This window comes from Ambystoma mexicanum, chromosome 6p, assembly GCF_040938575.1.
Source record: "Ambystoma mexicanum isolate Mex_15411 chromosome 6p, UKY_AmexF1_1, whole genome shotgun sequence".
Classification (NCBI taxonomy): domain Eukaryota; kingdom Metazoa; phylum Chordata; class Amphibia; order Caudata; family Ambystomatidae; genus Ambystoma; species Ambystoma mexicanum.
Genome location: NC_090935.1, coordinates 1377946377 through 1377972762, shown reverse-complemented (window position 1 = coordinate 1377972762; position 26386 = coordinate 1377946377). Strand labels below are relative to the sequence as shown.

At 45.6% G+C, this 26386-nt stretch overlaps 1 protein-coding gene across 2 annotated transcripts in view; it reads right to left on the bottom strand.

Moving 5' to 3' along the window:
* Nucleotides 1-2159: 2159 nt before the first annotated feature.
* TECRL (trans-2,3-enoyl-CoA reductase like) overlaps nt 2160-26386 on the bottom strand; it is a 1221034-nt gene continuing 1196807 nt past the window's right edge. For both annotated transcript variants that reach the window (XM_069626096.1, XM_069626097.1), the window contains one exon: nt 2160-2640. In XM_069626096.1, coding sequence (XP_069482197.1) covers nt 2513-2640 — 128 coding nt within the window. In that variant the 3' untranslated portion in view covers nt 2160-2512. The remainder of the gene's footprint in view (nt 2641-26386) is intronic.

Here is a 26386-nt window from a genome sequence, read left to right as displayed (position 1 = left end):
CTCTGATTGGTTTTGTGTCGAATTTTAAATGTTAATGAGAGTTCTTAGACTATTGCTGTAATTGAGTTTTTAAAATAAGTTTTATGACATGGTTTTGTATGATTTTAAGTTTTTAATTGTGCATAAAGATTTTATTTTAAACTGTATCGCACAATACATAAATAAACATTGAAGAAACACAATGTCCTACTCCTTTTATGCTAACCAGCCCTGCATGCACTCCCTCCAGTTAAAACAATCCTGCGCAGGGTATAAGGACATTCATTAGCACCTAAGTCAAAAACTCTTTGCAACAGAACAGGCTCAGAAAAAATAAACTTGCTCGCAACAAATAATAATGAGGCACTCTGGGTTAAAATTCGCATTCCAAAAACTGATTGTCTCTTTGAAGACGGGATAAAACAGGAGAAAGCAGGTATATCTGGCAACTTGGAGTATCCCTGGGGGAGGAGGGGGGTGAGGGGCTGCCTGATAGGGTAGGTATTTTCCAAGATTGAGAGTCAGCAGAGCGCCTGGCTGAGAGGTGGATGCACCCTAGATTTATAAGGAATTGGCCGAGGAAGATATGGGAATGGTTTCTACAGTACAGCGTTGATGGTATATGGGTTTTTAGACATTTATAATGCACTACACTTATACATCCCACCCAGCTAACTCAACCCACCCTACTCCTACCATACCCCAAACAATCTTGCAAACACCCATCCTAGTTCACCTGAACCCTAAACCCACTCTAGCTCACTGTTGTCTACTACTACCCTACACCCGACCTAGCTCAACTTTGCCCACAATCATCCACTCTATTCCACTCCGGCCTACCCCCAACCACCATAGCTCACTCTGCATCTCCTCACCTCACCCACTGATCTTAGCTCATCCATGCACAGGCTCAATCACCTTAGCTCACCCTTTCAATTCTCTCCCACCCAATTTAGCTCATGTCTGCCTACTTGTACACTCATCCCTGCATTCAAAAGCCCACCCACCCTACCTCACCCCTGCATACTCCCTCCTACCGTGTCTCCTCCCTGCTGTTTCAACACTAGCTCACCCCGTGCTCCCTCCCATCCCATATCAAAGTTGTACTTCCTAAATCTATAGAGTGCGCCCCTGCTCACTTCCAGTCACCCAACCTCAAAACTCTTCCTCTCGGTCATCCATCCTACCTCACAACTAGAAATCACCAATTTTACTTTAATCTTTAAACATCTCAAACATGTTGGTGCCTTCGTTTTTGCTGACCCATGACATTAGCAATAGACATAATAGAAAGACTTCCACACTCTAAGATGAATGGATTTCTTCCTATCATGTCTTTTATTAATGATATGTGTCTGCAAACAATAACTTACAGTATTATTTTTAATTACTGAGTATTAATGGCATGCTTGCATATAAATGTAAAATACAATAACAATTTCAAATACCAAGCATATTGGGCCTCATTACGAGTATGGCTGTAGCCAGGGTGCTATTAGCTCCATGGATGCCACCAAACCAGGCTCATTTACCGGATTCCTGCAATGAGGAATAACCGGGTCATTCCAACATTGGAGGACCCGGTAATTCCTCCTTGCAGGTACCATTCCCCATTCCCATTTGAGCCCCCGTAGGGCTCAATGGGAATGGGGATGGAGGTAACAACGGGCAGATTACAACTGGCCCGTTGTTACCTCCTTCTTCCCGTCGCGGACCCGGAAAGCACGCCTGGTTTTACCAGGCATCCGATCCGGGTCCCGCGATGTGAAGTTTGTAATCGGTGCTCCCGTAATGAAGGGGGTCGGTCCCGTGCCGGCTCCCTTCATTACGGGAGCGCTAGGGTCGTAATGAGGCCCATTGACATTGCTATTGCTTAATACATAAGCAGTAAAATACCCCTGTATATGGCGCATCTTGGACCAGTAGAAAGCATTTGCAAATGGTCGGTTGGAATTTCCACTGGGGAAACTAAGAAGCTAGTGTCAAGTGCTTACTTCTTGGATTCTAACCGCAGTCATCCAAGCCACACAGGATCCCATAGAGCCACCATTCTGTTGGTTGATCGTTGGAAGCAGTGCGTAAAATGAAAATGGAATTAGCTGTTGCTTAGTTCTACTGATTCTTAACACTTTAAAAATAGCTAAAGTTTGAAGACTTTGATGAAATAATTAACAAACAGATACAAACAATAAGTGACTTTTAATAAATTACACCTCAAAAATCTTCTCGTCGATTTCTCAACTGTGAGTGTAAGCGCAAGGTGTGCCTGTCCAGTCACACTTTCCAAATCATTGAAAGTGTAGATACGAGTGGAAAGTCAACCAGTCACACTATTCGGTGATGTTAAGGGCAGACCTCCACAAATAATGAAAATATGTTTCCACACAGAGAAGTGAACATTAGGCTCGATGTTAGCTGCCAGAACTGAAATGCCTGTGTTTGTCTGGATTGTCCAGGCTTTGCACTAGACCATTCCGTGAACAAGCAGTAGAAAATCAAAGCATTTTGACCTGAGATTTGCAGTAGAAAATGTTCACAGTATGAATGGAATCATTGCTCGTCTTCTGGATGTGAAGTGGCATGATTTTCTTTGGTATATCCTGTGTTTTCTTTTTGCCCACTGAGCCATCTGAATGACCATGAGAAAGGCGAATATGCCAACTGAAAGAAAAAGTGGTGAAAAAAAGAATTACATTTTATTTTTGTAAAACGTACAGTCAGTGAGAGCTGCAGTTTGACTCATCAATCTTTTTTTATCGACTGAAGCACCCATCTCATCAACACAACCTGTTGTCATTTCACCACTAGAGGCTATAGTACAGAAATGCTGCATTAGTGCAAGTGCAGTTAGCACTAGGGTAAACAAATGTAGAAATAAAGTGCAAAAAACATATTCTTTAAATACATTTTACCACCAGGGAAATGTTTGTCCTAGTCCTCCTCCTTTGAACTGATGCACACATGCATTGAGAAAGTATCTTTTTTGCACCAGTGCAAAGTTTCTAGTCCAGTCCAGTCAACAAACCTTTAGTCTGCATTACACTTTCAAGTAAAATATAAAACATTTAAAAGGAAAAAATGATAAGAATGGCTACAGATATATATATATAAAAGTACACAGTTGATATACATTTTGAGAAACAGGGCCTAAATACCTGAACTTTAGATTTTTCTATATTCATTTCCAATTGCAATTCCTTACATTTGGAAGTGAAGATTGCCTGGGCTTTCTCGAGGCCTTGCGGGGTGGTAGCCAAAAGAACTGTCGTCCACATAGAATAATGTAGGGTATTTGTTTTGGGTAATTTTGGGGCAATCCTGGAACTCCTTCAATAAAGCATCAATAACTTCCTGTAAATAGAAGTTAAATAATAGGGGTGCCAGGGTGCAACCTTGCCGTACCCCCCATTTGCCCAGAAAGGGCATTGTAGTTCCCCACCTAACCCATAGCGGACAGAGGCACTATTTCCAGAATACAATAGACTAATGATTTTTATCAGATTAGAAGGGGCTTTACACAGTCTTTCGTGGGCCGCTGAATCAAACGCAGTTTTGAGATCCAGAAATACTCCATACAGTTTCATTTTCGTTAAAACTGTGTATTTCTGGATCAACAGATATAATATAAAACATTGATCTAGCGTAGCCCTTTCCTCCTAATGCTTTCCTGTAGATCTGTAATTATATTGTTGTCATCGGCCCAGTCCTGGAAGTTAGCAAGGATTACCTTGCCAAAAAATGTGCTCGCAATGTCCAAAAGGGAAATCGGGTGATAGTTTGCCAGGAGATTCCTCCCACCCTTCTTTTACAGCTGGATTATTACTGCCTTCCTCCAGGACTCTGGTCTTTGGCCTTTCCAAATAATAGAGTTGAAGACTCTACAAAGGATTGAAGCCCAAATATCAGCCTCATCCCTGAACAAATCTCCTGGAATTAGGTCTGGGCCGGCAGCTTTACTACCTTTCAGTTGAGATATGGCACGTTCAACTTCCCCTATAGTGATGCATGGGTAATTAGTGGGATATGGGAACTCTATAGTACAAGGCCTGGAAAACAGCACTGCAGAGTCTTGGAGGCCATAAAGAGTTGAAAAATGCTGCCCCCAGTCCTCTATAACAGTCTAATATCTGATCACCTTTCAGTTCTTTATCTGTTACCAGTTTCCAAACTAGAACATTATTTTTGGTTTGTAGGGCACCATCCAAGGACCTCCATGTGTCTAACACAAATTCCTTGTTCTTCTTGTGCATTCGTTTTTTATAATCTGAGCGTGCTTGGCGCAGATTCTGTTTGTCAACACCTTCCTTTGCTGCTGCACAGTAAATAATTTTAGCCTCTTCACAATCCTCATCGAACCAATCCTCTTTGAGGGTTGTCTTCTCTCTTATCTTCCCCACAGGATGTATTGTCTCATTTAACTGCTTTTGTGCTTCCAAAACAGACAGCTCATGGGCATCATTACCACAGATGATCTCAATGTCACCAATTACTGCAGCACAAAGGGCCTCATCACGAGTTGGGCGGTAACGCTGGCGCTATTAGCGCCGGCGCTAATAGCCCTACCGCCAAACCCCCAGCGCTATTAGCGCCAGATCACGGGTTTGGCGGAAGGGTTATTGCCCATTCCCCATTGGGCCCATTCGGGAATTCCTCATTCGCCATTGGGCCCAATGGGGAAAATTTGCGCTATTACCGCTGGCGGATTTCCCGCCAGCGGTAATCGCGCTGAAAATTGGCAATTTTGCCGCTGATTTTCCCCCAGCTAATAGCTGGGGGAAAATCCGCCAAAGCCATGATTTGGCGGACCCTTAAATGCAGCGGTAATAGTGCTACCGCCGCATTTAAGGGTTACCGCCAGACTCGTGGTGAGGCCCAAAGTGCTGGTTTGGACTTGTAATCCAGCACTTTCACCCATTTTACAGATTTACGTGCATGCCCAACTATATCTAAAACTTGGTTTGGTTTCAGTCCGTGGCCTCTGGGCAGTGAGGACCCCCTTCCCATAACGCTTTGTACTGTCGGGTAGTGGCCATTCTCTGTTCTGTTCTTTACTTCAAAGTCAGTAACCCTTGCCCAGTCTGCTGATGAGACCAATATATAGTCTGAGGGTCGACCCATTATGCCTGTTAAATGTTTTCTTTGCTTGTTCTTCCTTAGAGGTTCTCCCGTTACAGGTCCTTTGGTTTAAATTATATAATAGGCAGGCGGATTCTATTGCGAATTGATGTGTTCAGACTGGTGCAGCTACCACTATTCAGGGAGGTTCCAGGCCATATCCTGGTCCTCCCACAACCCCGCCAGGACTCCTATTGGTTCGATCTGAAGATTTAGGTCACTCACCAACCACCAGGGTCAGTTTATCTATAAAACCATGCTCGTATTCTTGACCTAAGGAGTTCTTGAGGATGGTGTGCTGTGGGGGCTATTATGTATGTTCCTAAAAAAGATTTCCTCCCCTTTCCGTGGAATGATAGATGGAGATTGGAGATCTCGGAAGCCTGTTTCGGTCTCCACGACCCTTCATCCTAGGTTAACGTCCACCCAAACTAGTAGCCCTCCGCTAGGTATGCCCTTCAGATTGTTTTGGCAGGTATACAGGGGGATTGAAACCCTTGGAAAGTAACAGGTTTTGTAGCCCAAGTCTCCTGGAGTACTATAACAATTAAACCTCTAATAAAGGTGTTCCATGACATATCCTCCAATACTCTATTTAGTCCAGCTATGTTCCACGACAGGAGCCTAATGTCCCTCCTTCTTCTTTGCTACACTGGATCTCTATGCACAGTCACTCAAAATCATCGAGTTTACCCGAGTCAGAATTGGGGTGTGTAATACTCAATTGTTGTAGGCTTTGAACCCAACCCATGGTAACCAGACCCCCCATTATATAATGATTTACTTGTGCCCTTAAGGAGCAAGAATTCTGGTGATGTTACTCCGATTTTGGTTCTATTAGTGGGGTATGTTCTACAATCAGTAGACCATCTACCAGGTCCCACGATCGGAGGTAAATTTGTATATAGTCCCATTGTGAGTTTGGGATATTTCCCCTGAGACAAGCTAACATATCACCATGAATAACCGATAAGCGCCCTTTTATGTGCATTTGTTTTTTAGACTGTCATGGTCTTTGAGATATCCAACAGCTAAATGTGGAACATTAGTCATTATAACAGAAGAGTGATTGTCACTAACCTGGGTGTTCCCCTCCATTGGATTTAAGTTAGGAAAAGGGGGCTTCCTTATTGCTATCAGGTTTGGCCCTGTCAAGGGAGAAGCCACCCTATGCTGGAGGTATCTATTCACATTTACATGGTTCCTGTGTCCCCCGGGCTGGGAGCGGGGAATCATCCCATGGGGGGCAACTGGGAACCTTCCTGTTCTGGGTAAATTGCCCAATGGTGTAATCTGAGAGTTGCTGAAACTCTTCTTATTCCACCCAGTGGGCCTCTCTATTGCATTGTTAGGTACCAGTTTTGAGGCCTGAGATGTACCCAATTCTGTCAGATTGTATTTAATGTTCTTAATTTTCCTGTTCAGGACGGTTAATAGTTTCTCCATATTTGCTGCTTTGATATCAAATGTAGCACTGGCTATATCTACAGTTGGGACGTTGAGATGGAATAAACTTTGGGTTTTGTTGCATATTTCCACAGTCTGGGTACCCACTGAGCACTGCTTGGGCCTCAGCTGCATCTGCGTTTCTGGGTGGATCTTTTGTTTCCCCTTTAACTGGATCCTTTCTTCCCTTTGTACTTCCTGATTATGATTTAGAGCCCCTTTGTTTCCTTTACTTTCCCCACGGGTTCCAGCTGTGTGAGGGGGGATTAGCAGGTGGAGATACTTGCTTAGAAAGAGGGTTGAAGCGATTAGCAGTTGGGATCGTAATTAGGCTGAGCTTAGCACCTGCAGACTTCAACCCTTCCAAGGTTGGTGCAGGGTGTCCCACCCCAAGTTTTTGCTAAGTGTCCATTGGGACCATCTATGGGAGTGTCTTTGGGTGTAAGCCCTGTCCCACTTGGGACCATAGTCTTGTTATATATTTCTATAATGTCCGCCCTATCTGGTCCCATTGCTGTGGAGTTACTTTTAATTGGAAAACCGACGTTTTCACCTACCTCTTGCCCTGGAAGATGCAAGACTTCAGATAGGGATAATACATCCTCCTTCTCGGCCATCCTTTTGTATAACTTACATGCTTTGATTTTGGGATTGGGTCAGTTTTGCAGCAATCTATCAAATCTGCGTTCTCTGATAAGACTGCACAATTCAAGCTCACACCAGGGGGGCACATTTTAGGTATAGGCGTTAGATAAGCCTGCCCATTCTCCACAGCTTGAACTTTGTCCATTCTTTTAGTACAATCAGCGACATCGTTGTCGTGCAAAAATCTCTTTATCTCCGAGATCAAATGGTTGGCCTCGCTAATTGGCTGTAACATTTTTGAAATTGTATTTCTTGTGGCACTCTGGGGAAAAGATCCCTCTGCTTTCCTTTAGGTACGATAGTACCATGAGGAGGAACGGGGTTCAGCCTGCAGAGGTCCCTATAGCTAAGCAGTTGCAAGGGCCTTCCTAGAGCAATACAAACCGTACAGTACTATGTAGATATGTGCGAACCATGCAAAGATATACAAGATTGTGCAATGTGTGCAAAACTACGCAACGCTATACAAGCCTTTATAAAACTGAACAGATTCCTGCCAGATTGGCTCACAACTGACCAACAATTGTGCAATCTATGCAAGTTGTTACAAAAAACGAAAAATAAACAAAAAGGTAAAAACAATAAGGCAACCAATATAAATTCTATTAAATAAGCGCTTGCCGATTAAAACCATTTAATGTTATGTACAAATAATCTTTTAAAGCCCACAGGGGTACTAAAATAAACTCTCTTAAGTTAATTGACTTGGTGTTGAGAGCAAAGAACGCCCGACTGGCTCGAGGGGCACCCAGAGTTCGACAGCCCCCCTTTGCTCCCCAAGACTTGATGAAGGTAACTGCGAGCCTGACTTCCTCCCGGCTGTGACTCACTTTGCTCCCCTTCTTGATATTTATCCTGCAATTCTTTAATAGAAGATAGTTGAAGGTGGCGGATGAAACAGGAGGGTAAGGGGTATAAGTCTGGCTATGCCCCAATCCGAACGAAACTTCTCCGGCTCTTGTTCGTTATTGCAACCCTCGAATGCACATGTAGCCCAATAACCCCCAAAGGGGCTGGGTTAGTTTCAGTTTGGGTGCAATGGCAACTCTGGCCCTCCTCTTCCTCTTCTGCAGCAGAATGATGGGCATTTAATAGGACTCAAGAGTCACAGGTGTCTTAACGGTTGGACTTCACTGCTCACACTTTTGCCTTTAACAGACTCCAAGAATGGCTCCTTGTTTTTGCAGTTCGGATTGCGGCCGGCGTCAGGGGCTCTCCGCTTACCCCCCTCGGCATGAACACCAAGTGGCGCCAACACCACGCCCTTACACGCCACAGGCTTTCACCGCTCCGGGTTGGAGCTTCCAGTTATAAGTGGTGGGGGGGGGCGTGGCCAAAGCTCTGAACAGCAAGATAATCCTCCAGGAGCTCACACCAAGTGGCACCAACACCCCACCCTTACACGCTGCAGGCAAAGTTTCTGTCATAGCGCTGTATGTTTGAAACAAAAAGGCCTACATCTTCATGTCTTGTCCAGAGTACACATTCCAAAGCTCCAAAGAGTTCAAGTCCACATCATAGCCAGAGCATTTGTGGACAAAATGTTTGCAGCACTTGATAGTGCGAAGCAAGCAGCCAATAGCTCCCTGAGTTTCAGCCTCACCACAAAGCAGCAGTAAATGCTGATGACATGTCTTTATGAGGGTTGAATGAACATGATAAAAGGGTTACAGGTGAACATGAGTGAAGTGGAGTTGGGTTCTGGGAATGAACATTGCGGGTGCCCCTATGTTGGGATTTACTGTTTAAAACTAGCAGGAATGTATTTCTCTGCCCGCTTATTTTAAATTGTTCATCTGAATGTAGGGTGTTCAGGGTGCCCTTGCTGCAGATAGAGCTCTACATCATCAATGCTTTAATTACCAACCCTGAACACATGAAGCGATATCATCATCAGTAAACTAGTACTAGACAATAGTTACTTAAACCTGGGGTGTGGAAAAACTGCTTACAAAATGGCCACCTGAACGCGATCCTCCACTCATCATCACCCCCACCTTGCAATTTATGGCCAACTAGAGCATTAAGGAAGGAGCAGAGAAAAGCAAATAGAAAAGACAACCATATACTCTAATATATGATGAGCCAGGGTGGCAAAGAAGGAATCAAGAGCTGAAAAAGCAGCGCGCCGTCTGAGATGCGTACACGCTAACCTGGTGGAACCAGGTGGAGAAGGGCTTGTCAGCTTCAAGACACTCATCACCCACTTTCATTAATCACGGTAGGATGGCTGCAGAGAGAGGAACACTGCTGAGGTTGAACTTCAAAAGCTCACCTTCTTCGAAGAAAGAGCTGCCTCCAAGGCTGGATGCGGTGAGTGGTGTGGGGATTCTCTGCCTGAGAACAAGGAGGGGTGCGAGATCGCTGACTAGAGGGCACAAGGACTCTCTAGAGCTGAACCACCATGATCAGCAATGCCATGGGCAATTGGAGGGAGAGGTGCCAAGAGGGGTTTAATGGCACCATTATGGCCTAACAAAATGATTAAATGAAGATCATGGAAAAATAGGCAGTACAATGCGAAGGCACATACACAGCCATGCGAATTGTAAACACCACACCACAACAAAAGAATGGGTGGAAAGCAGGCTTGAAAACCTCCCTTTCCATAACTATCCCTTTGCTAGGATCACAAAGGTTTTATCAGCAAGAGACGGCAAACAGGCACATTGAATCCAACATTGCACTCACGAAAGTGCTGCACTTTTTAAGTGGAACAAAAAAGTATGCCATAGCATGCACCTATGCAAAGACAGGAGATAGATCAGAATAAAAGAAGGGAGAGAATCCTGAACCGGGCCGATCAACATATATATATATACGTTTCCTAGATCTGTAGCCACACCAGCAACCCAGAATCAAGCAGCTGAAGAGCGACAGGAAACATTCACTACCTGCTACTGGAAGGGAGAAAAAGAAAACACACTGGCGGCTGATTTCACATGGGCTCAAGTATTTAGGGGGTTCAGATAAGAAGGGCTGGAACCTCAAGTGGCGGACACTGCAATAGATATCAAATTATACATACAGATACTTCCAAAGTATAGAGACCAGTTGCATTGACGCTGCCAAGAACAAAGGGAGCTCACACAATGGCGAGCGAACCTGCGGAGGAGGCCAAGCAAATTGCAGAAGTGCTGAAGATAAGCTTGCAATTCCCCAAGTTCAATGATGCGGTCACAGGAGTGGATATGTGCAAAGGACACGCATGTGGAGATTCTCAGATATGAAATCTGAAATTAGCAAGTTCCCTGATTGACTGATGGACATAAAAGAAAGAGTTGGGCGACTGGAAGAAACGACAAAGTATTTAACCTGCAATCACAAATAGAAGAATAAAAGACAGCGAAAACTGAACTGGAGAATCTAAGTATAATATGATATGATATGATATGAGAGTTTATTTATATAGCGCCTATAAACAATGGGGGTCGTTCCGAGTTTGGAGGTAAGTAACTGCCCTTACCGGCATGGAGCAAATACTGTGTCTGTGTAGTCAAGAGCCCGCTAACAGAGGGCTAGGTTTATAGTGATAATTTCGAAAACAATAATGTCGAAGGTCATTACTTCGAGAAAAAAATGTCGAAAAAAAAAAAAAGTTGAATTTTTTTTTCAATACGTTTTTTTTTCGAAATGGGGGGGTTCCCCACCCAACCCCCCTTTTTTGGATTTTTTTTTTGTTTTACCCCTTTTTTTTTTTTTACTCCCGGACCCCAAAATAAATATATAATTTAAAAAAACGGAATTCGACATTTTTGTTTCGACATTTTTGTCATTCGACATTATTTTTTCGCAATTATGACTGACCACCAGAGGGCTATTACGACTTCGCGGGCACGAGCTTTGCGCCATGCCGTTAAGGGCATCACCGCCATGCCAAAAAAGGCCGAAAAAGGCCCTTAGCAGCATCATGTAAAGCGCAGATTGCACTACCGGCATTAACCAATGCGGCATTAGCAGCCACTGCTAATAGCGGTCACCGCTAATAACAGTCACCGTAGATAAGCGGAACCGGAAGTCGTGTTTTGCACAGGAACAGGAAGGAGCACGGCGGCCATCTTTAAAAACACAATCCATTGCCATCCTCAGCAGCCAGGACCTGTATGATACTGCTGTTTGTGAAATCTCATTCTCTACCATACCACAATGCCTAAGGCTGTTAAGAAGGCCGCTTCCCGCCAGCGCAAGGAGTGCTTCAATGAAGATGAGCTGACCATGCTAGCTGAGGCCCTGCAAGAACATGCAGACGTCGTGTTTGCCCAGAGCGTGAAGAGGGAGGCCATAATACGCAAGAAGGGGATCTGGGCACTTGTGGCGCAGAAAGTAAGCGCGGTCGGTAACACGCCCCGCACTATCAAGGACTGCAGGGAGCAGTGGGATGACTTGCGGCTGCGAGTCCGCAACATACTCTCTGCCAACAGGAGCCAGGCAATGTCAACTGGCGGAGGAGCAAGCTCCCCCATAAAGCTGTCCCGGTGGGAGGACATATGTGCTAGCCTGATTGGCATGGAGTCAATAGAAAGTGTTCGAGACATGGAGTGTGACGCCACGTCATCGGCGGACGGAGGTGAGTGTCCTAAGAAAGCACTGTAATGCAGAGTCTGAAGATAGTCCACCAATATGTCTGTCCAAAGAGGCAAGCCATGGCCCAATACACACACACTCCTAGCAAAGTTGTGGTAAACGGCACAGACACATGCAGATGCCTGCAGCAAGGCAATGCCATACCGTACACAAACCACACTAAGATGTCAATGGCATGAGTCACACTGCATGCAGGCCCCAAGAAATATGCATGTCACATACCATATGTCTGCCACAACATGAGTGACCACTGACGGATGCCTGCATTACCCACCCATGTAGCAACAAACGTGATCATCCAAACTCAACTGCCTATTACCCTCTAATGTGTAGATGAGCAATTATACAAATGTATGCATGATGCTTCTCAAACCATCACTCATGCCGTTCCTCTCTTCGACCCCAACAGGCTCAGACCATGACAGCGAGGCGTGGGACTCACCCCCACAGTCAACCACACCCCAGAAGAGGGCCCGGGATGAGGCCAACAGGCCTTCCACCTCAAAGGCCCAACCCAAGGCCCGCCATGCACCACCAAGGAAACCACCTACAGATGCCATGGCACTGGTGCTGCCAGGGGCAGTTGAGACGGAAGCCACAACCCCTGTCCCACTGCCACAGGACACAGCTGATGCTCCACACTCAGCATAGTCCAGCTCGGTCGGGGAGGTGGCAGCCACAGCACGCTGGCTCAGGAGGAGGCGCAGGAAGAGGTGTGGGTGCCTGTGGTGGACGAATCCTCAGAACAGCCCTGCACACCAAGTCCAGCACCATCCCCCCAGATCACATCTTTGGAGTCAGATCACGCCACCACCCCCGGAGAAGTCTGGGGCCATGAGTCCCATAGTGGAGCCCATCCAAGTCCAACATGACACCCAAGCACCCTTCACCTCCACAGGTGTACCGGCGGGACGCAGCATCATGTGGAGCTGGCTGCCCTTGTGTGTCAGTTTGTGAATGACAATGCCCAGGCCAGGCAGGAGTGGCGTGAAAACACTGCCTATCTGGGCAAGATAAATGCTGATACCACCACCTCCCTGGGCAAGATTTTTGCAGACAATACAAGACGACTTTGTGAGGAGGTATGGTCCTCAGCCGCATCGCTGATGCAATGGAGGCAGAACGTCTGGCACTCCAGATGGAGCAGGCGGCCACACCATCGCCCTCCAGTTCAACCCAGACCAGCCCACTCTGCAGGTCGTTGCGCACCCTACGCCGGCCGGACATGCCGCAACCAGGTCCAGGGAGTGCCAAAAAGTAGACTGGCCAGCCTGATGAAGGCATTAGAAACTTGTTGGGACATTTGTGGGGGAGTTGTGGGGGGGAGGGGGAGGTGGGTGAGGGTGTGTGGGGGAGTTATGGGGGGGAATGGGGGGAGGGTGTGTGTGGGAGTTGTGGGGGGAGGTAGAGGAGGGTGAGGGTGTGTGGGCGAGTTGTGGGGGGAAGGGGTGAGGGTGTTGGAGGGTTAGTGCACTTTCATTTTCATTGTATATTTCAATACACTCGTGTTGAAAGAAAGACTTGAGTGGACATTCATCATTACGCATGTGTCATTTATTCATATACAGTGCATAGTGTACATGTACCCCCACACCCAGTGCCCTCTGTCCAACTATTATGTCACCCTCTGCAGCCATGTGTGTCAGAAATATTGTGCAATCACTGACTGACGCACAGCACGTCCCTCCTGTGCATCGGCACTGCAATGATGTGCAGCCTCTTTTTCTTCATCCCCTTCATCATCACCAGGTGGTTGTAGTTCAATGTCAGGAGGCAGGGGTACGTTGCGTCGGATACACATGTTGTGCAGCATGACAAATGCCATGATGATCTTGGCCACCTTCTCATGCCTGTAGAGGAGTGCCCCACCCGACGGGCTAAGGCAGTGAAACCATGCCTTCAACAGGCCAAAGGACTGCTCAATGACCACACGGGTACGGGTGTGGGATCGATAGTAGTCCATCTCGTGCCTGTTCTGTGGGTTATCGGACAGGGGTGAGGAGCCACAGCATCAAGGGATAGCCACTGTCAGCTGCATGGGAGGCAAAAAAAGGTATATGTCAGTCGATTGATGATGGACAGCTGTACTAGTCACACATGCCGGCAGATTATCGTTGGTCACATGCACATGTCCCTGTTTGTATGCATGCCATTTTTAGGCCCTCAATGTATCCTGTGCCATGGAATAATGGTGTGGGTTGCATCTTCAAGATGATACATGGTGTGCTCTGCCGTCTTGTAGCTCATGCATTGTGTACACATACAGCTGTGTCCGTGTCAATTTAGTGATGTGTTGTGTTCTGTAGGATTTTCTGATTGGGAGCATTGGCAGTAGGCTCTGTAATATTAGGCATTCAGCGCTTAATTTTCCCATGGTGACATGGAGCATTCCTGTGGTTGTGGCGGCCCTGTGACAGAAAGTGGATTCCCTTGGTGGTTCAGTCCAATGCTCACCCATGGGTGCTTGTCCTGTGTGGTCATTCGCTCGAGACAGCAACATAGTGCATATACACTGCATGTTGCTGGATGGTGTTACGGAGGGTGAGGTCCGCTGATGAGTGGTGCACGTGTTGTGGGATGTGGAGTGGTTTACTGTTAGTCATGTTGTGATAGGTGTCGACCTTACTTAATTCCTATGGGATTTGGGTGTCATGTTCTGTTTGGGATGCTTCGGGGCACAGTGTTTAGCGATGTGCACATCGTGCTGTAGCATAAACATTGATACCATGGTGGTGTGTGCATCTCTCCCCCCATTTCACTGCCATGAGCCTGTCATGCAACTTACCAAGCAGCCGGGCACGTCGTACAGCAGGTCGCTCTGAGAAGCGTGGTAGTGTGGAGTTGCACAGGACCATTGAGTCATGAGTTGATCCGGGATATTGGGCACAACAATGCGTGATGATCTTGCTGGCGTCGCATACCATCTGCACTTTGATGGAGTGGTATTGCTTGCGGTACACCACCTCCATGGCATGCGGGACCACCAACTCCACGTGGGTGCAGTCGAGGGCACCTATAAAATTTGGCATGTCTGCCAGTGCATGGAAGCCAACTTTTGTTTAAATAATCTCCTGGGGAGTCCGTGGTAGGGATATTTAGTCCCTTGTGTGCTTGAGGAGGGCATCCAACACTTGCTTCAGAATGCGAGATAATAAGGGTTGTGATATGCCATGCATGTGCCCCACTGTGTGCTGGTAGGTGCCTGTAGCAACGAAGTGGAGCACAGACACTACATTCAGTAGAGAGGGGATGGCGGTGCGTATTTCAATGAGGCTGACTATGTCGTCGTGTATCATGTCCACGATGGTGGTGATGGTGTCCCGGTCCAGATGGCACTGGGTGTGGATCAGCTCAGGGGTTAGGTTGAAAGGACTGGCTCTGATGTGAGGGATTGGGGGCTGGCTGCACTGGTGGGGCATGCTGGGCCTGTCTCACCCTCCTTCTCCTGCTGTGTCTCCTCATTGGTGCCTGCTGTTGCTGTTGTTGTTGCTGCTGGTGTTGCAATGCAAGCATGTCCTCCGGCTCCAGTATTGCTACTACTATTGGAATCATCTTGGTGTTGGAAGGGGTTTGGTGTGTGGGTGTGCTCCTTTTGTACAGGCCCAGACTCCATTGCCTCCACCTGTGCTGGTAGTGTGCACCTGTGGCAACTGGGAACACTGCACGTAGCATTTTGCGGTTGGTTTTCGATGCCGGTATTTACGGCATGCCGGTATCCACTATTTGCGCCTTCATGATGCCGGTATTTGCTTGTCCGCCTGACTTGTGATTTACTCCCTTTAGCGGCATGCCGCTATTGCTGGTATGATGGGTTGCGTGCCCGCGCCCCCCGGTGCCTCTAATAGCGGTTTGGCAGGTCGGAATAGTGCAGAGCGGTAAGCGATGCCGGTAATCCTTTACCGGCATCGTTTTTCCCTTACCTCCAACCTCGGAATGACCCCCAATGTGTTTCAAAGCACTTCAAGGCAAGGGAGGGAACAAGGGAAAATACAATGACATTCTTACAGGCCATGACCAGTAAGGATGTGAAATTAACTATCGTATGTTGGCCTAACAACATTTCAGATAGTGCAAGAGCTAAGACATAGATAAGGAAGGGAGGGGGAGAATGGGAAGGAAGTGGAAACAGACAGGCGACTATCGTACTAGGCCTGACGACATTTCAGATAGTGTAGGATGGGTGTGGGGGGGAAGAAAAAAACAAGTAAGGGGCGGGGGGCAGACGAGGTTGCTATCATAGTAGGTCCAGGGACAATTCTGATAGAGTAAGTGCAAGAGCTAAGACATAGATAAGGAAGGGAGGGGGAGAATGGGAAGGAAGTGGAAACAGACAGGCGACTACCGTACTAGGCCTGACGACATTTCAGATAGTGTAGGATGGGTGTGGGGGGAAGAAAAAAACAAGTAAGGGGCGGGGGGCAGACGAGGTTGCTATCATAGTAGGTCCAGGGACAATTCTGATAGAGTAAGTGCATAGAAGAAAGAAGGGGAGGAGATAGGAAAAGGGAGAAAGGGAGAGAAGGAGAGAACAGAGAGTAAGCAGTCAAAAAGAGTGCAGAAGCTAGAGAGGAGAGCAAATACAGAAGTCAGTAGTAACACATAATGTTGCAAGCCTGGATACAAGATGAAGATGGGAACAGCATGATTCACGGCCACTATGGGAAAGGGTGACACACAGTGAATCAATGAAGTCCATAAGAGTCAAATCCAGCATTGGCCACTAGACGGTGATGGTGAAACCAGAATCTTTCAGGACAGACTCCTGCAGAAATAGGCTGGAGGGGGGAGGGGGAGCAGGGTAGAAGAATCAAGCAAAACAGGCAACACATCTGTGCGAGAGTGGGTGGGCACAAGGGAACATCACAGTGGGACCAGAGGGCTGGGGATGGCCTGTGGGGACAGAGAGAGTAAACACATGTTGGTGCATGCTTACCTGCTGTCTGAGCAGGGGTTCGGGCCCTGGATCCTCCTGGTCCGAACAGGTCCAAACAGAAATTGATCTTTTCTTTGACTGCCCCTCCCTTCAGATGCCCGGGCGAGAGAAGCCCTTGATCTAAGAGTTAAGAGCAGGAAGGAAGAGGCAGGGCTAAGAAGGTGGGCGATACTTAGGCCAGGTGGCCAAGATCCACTTGCACCTATTCACCATCTGCAAAGGAAAAGAAGCTGTAGGGCTCCTTAAGTATGGAAAAAGAGCAGCAACAAGAAGGCACCAGATGGGCGGGGGTTGCTAAGTGTGTAAAAAGAGCGGCAACCAGAAAGTTGTCAGGTGGGCAGAGCTTAGGCAGGTGACCAAGATCCACTTGCACCTGCTCCCCATCTTTGGAGATGTCCGCTTCTTTGGATTTCCAGCTAAGGTAGAATGGGGAGACCCGACAGCTTTCCTAAAAAAATGGATTCCAACTGCTCTGAAGATTTGCACAATAACTGGAAATACAAATGGTACGTAAAATCAGGAAAAAAGACAGTGCCAACTCCAAGACACACCAGCAACTAATTACATTTGTTTAAGACATCAACATGGGCACCAAATTTGAGAGATTGCCAAAATGGAGAGTCCAACATCTTTGGAAGGTCACAAAATGTATATTTAAGCTAAATTCTGAATAGGGACAATAGGGGCGGGAAAAAGATTCCTAAGTATGAGGTCCATACTAAGAACATGGGATATATACAATATGGCCATTAGAACTCAAAAAGCTTATCATGAAAGACCAAAAAACAAAAGAGTAGACAGACCCAAAAAAGACGATGTGACTTCTCACAATACCTTGAATTACAATCAATTAACACTTTGCGACAGGGGCACGAGGGTGGAAATATAAGAGACGAACCACAGCACTGTAAAATAAATGGATCGTGGACAGAAGCCACACCAGACAAACCTCAAACAACCCGACGTAAACTGATTCCAAATAAGCAACATGTGGTAGAGGGGACTAGCATGGACAGGCAACAACAGAAATCCAGATCACCAATTAAACCCCAAAAGTGAAAGATTTTGGGTGTATCCTCTGTTTGTTCATATCAAAGAGTTGGGAGATATCTATTTTGCATCGAACAATCTGAAGAAGATGCTGGTTTAAGAAAATGTTGATGATGGATGCCCAATTTAGAAAGGAAAGTTTACAGAAACCATGTACTGGAAAAGAGACAATACTTATCACCAATGTTGGGTTCACACCGGACGGGTGATTCATAGCAATCAATCAAAGGTGGGGTGAAAGGGTGGAAAACCCAGCAAAAGGGGGTCCACAGATGGACTTGCTTCACCAACACCACCTGATGAAAGATGATACTGAGCCAGGTGCGAGAGTCCGCTTCCAGACTCAACTCCCACTTTTCATTATGTAAAACAATGCAGATTCCACAGGGTGGAAAGCACTCCCCCGCCCCCAGAACTGACCAATGTTGCAGTTATTGGTACTAGCTGTTTACTATTTTCTTAGTTATTAGATTTTAGAGAGCGACAAATACATGCAAAGAAGCGCCCAAAGGATGTTATTTTATATGTCATAACAAAGCTGACTGAGGCGGCACTAAAGTCAAAATATCCCCAGATAAATGTCATATGCATATGTACTAGCAATGAATAGTAATCTCAAAATATGATCGCTAAATGTTAATCGTCTAAATAATGTTATCCAATCCAAGATCTTATTGTATCTAGCCTTGTAAAATAACCAGATGTAGTGTTGCTGCAGAAAATCCATCTCCAGAAACTCAAAGCAGATATGCTGCATGGAGATTGGGTGAGGAGAATTTATCACAGCTGCCGGGAGAAAGGGAAGAAATGCAGGATTGCAATTCTTCCAAACAAGTGCTGGTACCCAGGGTAAGCAGAACATGGACAGATAGAGAAGGGAGATATGTATATATACCAATAATGCTACATAGAGGAGAACAATGTTGTGGGGCCAATGTATTCCCCCACAGCTCACAAATAACAATGTTTCTCATTACTTGAACAGAGGCCTAAAAGCAATGCACAAGTTCCACGATCCCTTGACGGCGAGGGGGTGACTGGAATCCACCAATCCATCCATAGATAGATAAAACAGAAAGGCCCAATGATGGGAATAAAAGTGATGAGTGAGATTTTAAAACAAATATTCAGTCCTTCAGTCAACATACTTTTATTCGATGTAAAAATCTCAAAGTCATTGCATAAAATACTTTCATAAAAATGACCATTATAAAAATTAATGTATAAAATGTATTTACATGGGTGAGAAACAGAGGAGAGCCTTGCTCGCAGCCTCTAACACCTGTTACTAATAGGGTTCAGCAGCTGCTTCCTTATCAACTAAGATCTGTGGGTGTATCAGACTGTTGTAAAAATTACATGAGTTTGTGGGCTCTGCCATAGAAAAATCATAGCTAATCTGGTATCCCGTATCCCTACCTCATTCAAAATTGGCTTCAAAAACCTACACCTCGGGTGCTTTGGTTTTACCCAGATTAGTAGAAAGTGCAACATTGACTCTCTTACCGCCCATCAAATAACACATTGAGCCGATTCAGACTGTTGGGGAGAAGCTGGACGCCCACCAGGGCAGTGGGGGCCAGCAGCCATACCCTCACCAGCTATGGGAGACCCCAACACCTCCCATATGGCCCCCAGAAATGCAACAGAGTCCCAAGCAGGCAGCAGCATGTTCCAAACTGCGTTTATTTCTGGGCAGCAAAAAAAGAAAAAAACACGCAGAGCATCGTGCACATCGAGAGTTCAGGTGCCGTCTCCCCCGGGGCTGGCTTGCAAGCCAGCTTTATGATCACACTGCAGGCTGACCTCACAGAATTGGATCAGTTCCCAGAAACCTAACTCCTCCTGCTATTGGCTGCTAAGTGATAGGTTACCTATGTAGCCCTTATAGAGAGCCTGATAATTGGATATTAGCCTTTTGCGTCAGTGGGTTGGTTTAGCTGTGCCAGCCCCCATTACCTAATTCTAACTTGTTGCAATATGACCTTGTTCCCATAACTTTTTAGCTGAACAAGCAGTTTGCACCTGGGCTCTGGGCGCTGATTAGCTGGGCTGCGCCATTCTTGTTACAATTTATGTTTCAAATGTTGTGCGAGTCCTTGAGAAAATGTCTTTCTTTCCCAGAACGAAAAAAAAAGCACACTGGGTTGCGGTGATTTTTTCGCATTTGTGGATAAAAAAAAAATGTTTGTCTGCAGAAAGCAATCTTATCTTGAATGTGCGACCTTGGCAGCTCGGAGGTTTTGCGAGGAACATTGCTGAAGGCTCCCGCAGCCAGTGTTCAGTGAGAGAAATGAACTTGGCTGTAATTTTCCTGAAACATGGCTTTACACTGTGCATTTAGACCATGCTAATTCATATAGGCATTTGCAAGCCTTTAAACAGGGATTTTTGTGTTTGTAGATTCTGATATTGCAGCATTGATTCTAATGTAGCATGGAAGTTGCACTGTTGGTGAAGTGGGTGTGTTTCAGCATATTTGTCACCCATGGGTGCGCTGGGGCCTGGTTCAAATGATAAGTGCGCTCCTTGTTCTTCCTGCTGTTCTTCTGTATATGCGCCTGGGGTGAGGGGGCATGGGTTTGATCTCGATTTTCCCTCTTCAGTCCCCCCTCTGGTCGACTTTGTCGACCACACCACCAAACAACATTCACCTCCTTCCGCTCTTCATATCTTTGTCAATTCCTTGAAGTGTCCATAATTTTTTGCATTGTTGTTGATGAACAGTACATATAGGAGTGTTCTCCTTCTGTGTTCCACCACACTCACTTCCCTTCGTACTTCCTCTGATCACAGGGAGTGGCCACCTTTATTGCTGCTGGAACCATGTTGCACACCGCTATCTTAGTCTGGCTCTTCCTTTCACCATGTCTCTTATTTGCATTCCGATAACTTCTTCTGTTGTTCTCTTGCAATGTATCTCTATCTTGCACAATGATGCTGTGCTCGGTACTAGTCCTTCCGTTATCACCTTCAATTAACCAGGCAGTCATGATGTCCTCCATTACCATGCAAGCACCATCTAGTTCTTTGCTTTCTCTTTTCAGATGCAGTTTTGCTGATCATTCTTTAGTATGCTGGTACTTCACCCAATTATTCTTCTGTCTCGCTTGAGAAGTAATTCCCCCCTCTTTTTACTCCTCTGTCTGTTTCTCTTCTTCCATTGTTTTCCATCTTGGTGAATGTGTCACTCTTCACATATTCCTTGGTCATCACCAACAAGGGCATGCTGATGCGCACCAATGAACACTCTCCTCCCCAATTCAGTGGTAGTTTCTCTTGATCTTTGGATGCATGTGCTCAATAGTAGTCCATAAGCAGTGATGTTCCTGCTTTCATCTCGCAACCTCTCTCAACCTTCTTGCATCCAGCATGATTGTCCACTTCTTGTCACTGTTGTGCTGGTAACATAACGTTGGTACCTCAACAGTATACGTCCTTCATTCTCCACCCAAGTCACCATCTGTGCTCTTTTGTATCACTCCGTTAGGCACTTATCATATTTTTGTCTCTTTTATTTTATTTTTTCTTCTCTTTTTGTTTTTCTTTCTTCTTTTATTATTTATATATTTATTTTTTCTTTTTTTTTTCTCTTGCAGCTTGCTCACTTGTGCATTTGCTCGTTGTTTCTTCTCTCTCTGGTCACTTTCCACATACAGTTGTTCTCCAATTAGCTGCTTTATGTAATCATCTTCCATAGGGGATTACCCCCCCTTTTTTTTTTTTTTTTTCAATCTCAATGTTGTTGTCTTGCCTTGCAATCTTCTTCGCAACTTGGCATAAATGGGCGTCGTGCTCTGCTGTAGTAATTTCTGTTGTAATCAATTCTCTTCCGGCATATGTTAAAGAACAGTCAGGACAGCTCTCTCCAGTGGTGTCCCTACCAATTTTGTACATGTGTGCATGTTGTTGGTCACTTCTACTATGTGTGTTATGTGTATGTTTTACTCCCTTTGTGTCTGCCCTTAACTCTCCTTACTTTAGCAGCCGCTTTTCCTCACCCACTGACGCCGTAACTCTTCCTGCTTAGGTTAGGGAATGTTAGCAGGGGATACAGCGGTAATGCTCACTATTACAAATAATTTTCAAATTACCACCCCCATTATTTTGTTCATCATTAATAGTCCCATCGTGAAGGTAAAAGTCCTTATTTGCTTGCCCATAACCACTTACGCTGCTGGGTCTTTGCAGCTGATGAGATGATAAAGTTGCCCGCCTGAAAATCGCAAGAAAGGCGTTAATAGTTAGTACTTGTTAGTAACCTCAAGCTCCGCAAACTAAACAATCACTAAGGGCAAAAATCAAACCTCCCCCTGGACATTTCGTGTTTTCAAAATTTCTCAATATGGGTAGGGAAAATCTTGGGCTGTTTATTCAATGGAAGCAAGTAAATATACTTCAGGGAAACATGCTCTAAGGGGTCTGAGGTTCTTGATAGGGTGGGCAATTGAGTGGGGAATGCTTCACAATGTTTTAATCAGTAGGCCTCACAGTTTCTAATGGAAAATAATATTAAGGAAATTTCCTACACATTTCTAACAGCATACATACGCAACAACCTGCACGTGCGTGGAAAAGAGAAGGAACAAAACAGTGTTACAGCTGTAGGTGCACAAAATGTAATATGAACCTCAAACTTTGGAAATGCGTGTGTCAGTCCCTATTCTAGTTGCTAGTGTGCGTTGGACCATAGGATGGCCATGTTTCCCTAACTCGGGAGTGTTCGTGCTATTTTGCAGTTCATGAAAATTTCTTGCGTTGTTGATCGTTGCTCCCTCGTTGCCAGGGTGGCCACCGCTTTGTAGGGCTTGACGCCTCACACATCTAACAAAGTCTGTCAGGAGGGGAAAATGTCCCACTGTAGTCCATAGCCATTGGGTGTTGGTTGTCCGTTGTCTTCAGGCCTGCCCTGGGTCCTTTATATCTGGCGAGAAATGAAATGGGAGCGCTTGAGATCTGAGAATTTACATATTCTTCAATTTCTTGACCTAACCTCTCTGCACTACTCTCACACTATTCAGTGTCCTAGTGGGAGGAGCCAATGGTACACCTATGCACCATCCTGTCACCACCTGGAGGCGTTCAATGGCGGTCTGACTGTAAATTGTTACACAATTCGAAATGTACCCAGAAAATGGGTAGGCACTTAATTTATGTGAAGATACTCATTACACACTTGGATCATATATACGCAATTTAGGTGCTAGTGTACAAATGGGCCTTTGGATCTTTATATTTACTGTGCTTTTGTTGTAAGCTATTTATAGTGCGTGCCTTTGTCCCGTGGGGCATCAGGCACTGACAAGCTAAATAGGGAAACATCAGGGTGGTAAATTTGTCATATAGGGTGGCTGTGTTTCTAAATTAAGTGCACCATGTTACTTAGTTAAGATAATCGCAGGGTTTTTAAATCCTTTTTTTTTCTATGGCTCCTCTCTCAACTTCTCAGGGCGTGCCTCGCAGTGAACTGCAGGCACTTTAAGCTGGCACTAATGAAATTCGCTACCAATTATTCGCTACCTGTCTCTCCCCCCTCTTTTGTATTTATTTAGTTATTTATTTACTTCCTCTTTTCTTTCAAACCCAACCGTCACAATTTACTCCCATTCTCTCTATCCCACCCCATGTCCACTTTTTAAACCCTACCTACTCTGTTAATTACTCATTTAGTCCAGTATTTTATTGCTCCACTACTTTAATTACTGTTACATTTAAACAATATATTTATCCCCCCATTATCTGCTCTCAAATTTTAATACAACCATCATGCTCCAGTTCGTGCAGCAATGACCTCTTTCCCTATGTGTGTTGGCTAATGCATTTGTGCCAGTGCTATTTTCAAAAGCGCTAGTGGCATCACCACTTGCACTGTTATTTTGTCGCCAAATTAATTCTGTTGGGAACATGGATCATCCACCCTTTACCCCTATTTCTCTCCTCCTGTGGTGAACTGTCAATGAAATGTAGGCCTCCCCCCTCAAGTGCACCTTCTTCCACCTTGTGTGTCTCATTTAATTGTTCTGTGTTAATCGTGTATTCATGAGCCCAGTCTCCTCACTGAAAGATGTGTGCTAAAAATGTAGCTAAATGTACTCTCTTGTGATGCGCTATCATTATGCACCCCCTCTGTACCGTGTAACCCCATTATCCTTAAACAATCTTCCTTACTTTCAACATGTGTATGCCTGGTGTTTAACAAGTTATGGATTTCTCTGTTAATAAGGTGGTCATATCCACATCGCTCATGATGTCACAAATGTCTCTTCCCTAATGCATGGCCTAGTCGTCCCACTGTCACCCAGAAAAGAAAATGTTTTGATACCTATCACCCCCCCTATGCAATTGTCCTCTGCATTATTGAGTGTGCGTGAGTGTGTGTGTCAGCGTGCGTTTCGCCCGCTCTTTCAGGGAGGTGGAGCATGAGTGTGTGTGGCAGAGTAAGTCAAATCAATTTTGTCTTGGGCTGTCCTATTAGGGGTATAATGTCAATCTATGTCCTTTGAAAGGTTTGTTTCCCATCAGGGAGACCCCACCCAGTCATGTAACCGGTACCATTGCTATTGTGTCAGTGTTCTGTATGGGTGCTGGCTGCTGTGCAGTGCCCCTGTGTTGTGATTCTAGTCAGTCCTGGGGTAGCGGTGCTGTCATTTGTTGTGTCTGTACATGTAGTGGTGACAGTACCTGCGTTGGTGCTTGTGGTGTCTGCTGAAATGATCCCATCCTGCCCCATGTATCCTCTCCACATGGGCGGTGCATATTGTGGTGATTGTTGACACTGCTATTGTGATTCTTGTGCGTGTGTGTTGAGGCTGTTTTTAACTGCCCCTCCCATTGCATACTTTAATAATTTATTTTGTGCCTACTTGTCCTCATCTGCCTTTCTCTGCCCCTGCGTTTTCTTGCCACAATCTACAATGCACACAGTCAATGTCTAGCGCGCTATCATTCCTTCCTCCCTTCCATAACCCCATGCATGCTGCACCACCCCTTACTGATCCTCTATCATGTTTGGCTGTGCTGTCTCGTTCAGTCCTTCTCTCCTCCTCCAATCCCTTTCTTCCCTTTCCAGTTCCCCCTCTCTGTTGCTATTGTTACTCCTTGCACCTCCCCCGTTATCTTCCCTATAAATTTAATTCCTCTGTACCTGTGCCTTCAAATCTGCTTCCATGCACTGCAGCCCTCCTTTGCTCACTCCTGTGCTGCTAGTGGGTTGTGTGTGTGTGGTGTTTAAATGTCCTTCTGCTGTTTTCAGTTCTCTCATGCAATGTATTCCTTTCTTACCATCTGTGTCATCAAATATTACACTCCCGGAGGTTCAGAAGGGTGAGTCCCCTCTTCCCTCTGCTCGCGCTGGTTCAGCATCAGCTGACCCCTCGCATCTTCCCTTTCCTTCATGCACACAGTTCAACTGTAGCCATGTGCTTTTAAAGCTATTCCCGTGTAAGTGCTGTGTATGTGTGTCCTTAGCGATTGCTGCACGCTTCTGGAGAAGCCGCCTATGAGCAGCCATGGTCTTTTTTAATTTACCTTCAGTACTTTTGAATCTTTGCACACTATGTTTTACTTACTTATTTCGGCATGGAAGCTGTGTGCTACACAACAGGTGAAGGGGAGTCATTTCTGTATTGTGTGATACATTTTACCTCTATTCAATTCGAAAATTTCGATAGTCCGCTGTTCAGGGAGCAAAAGTTAGAAGATAATTGAACATTTTTTAACTTCTGTGAGCCTTCTTGGCTCCGCACCTTAGCCAGTGCACTCCACGTGCAGCCCATCTTCACCAAACCATTGCCTTCTCCGGCACACCCCCACAATCTTGCGCATGTGTCTTCCACACACCGCCTCTGGGTCACCTATTCTCCAAATCCAAAACCACACCACTATCTCCTCACCATCAAAACTCTGTGTCCTATGCATCAATCTGAAGGTGACGTCACCAAACTAAAAACACAGTGCAAATGAACAGACAAATGTGCATACACAGAACAATAACCCATTTCTCCCAACCCCACAAAAATCCCAAAATAAAACCCCACAATCCCCACAGCTGTCTTCCTGTCTCAACTGGAACAAGGTAAACTATAATAAAAACTCTTATAATTGGACTGCACACGCTGCGTCGCCTCACGTGTGATACGCTCCTCACCAGGGGACCTTAACCAGCCAACTATCTTCCGCACTCGGGAACAATCTAGCTACCTCCTGCGGGGAAACATCATCCACTCACTGAACTAAAACGCTCAATTAGCAGGGAACCTCATCTACTCATTGATCTATAACGTCAATTCATAGGAAATCCAGACCCCCGTACATGAAATCGCCATCCAGACCAACCAGTGCGACACTCCTGTCCTATATGTGGGGAGTCACTACCCCACCCAATAGGCTCAAAAACACAAGAAGGGACCACTGCCACCGCCCCAGTCCCAACTACAATTCACGTGCCGATCACCACCAATGCGCTGAATTTTGCAACAATGTACAATCACCCACCACCCAATTTACAATGCCTCCCTCAGTTTCTACCCAAACAAAATAACTTAACATTTCTGCAACATACTGATCAACAATGCATCATAATACTTTAAACGTTTCCCCCCCTCAAAGCCCACGTTGTTGGTTGACTTACATTTT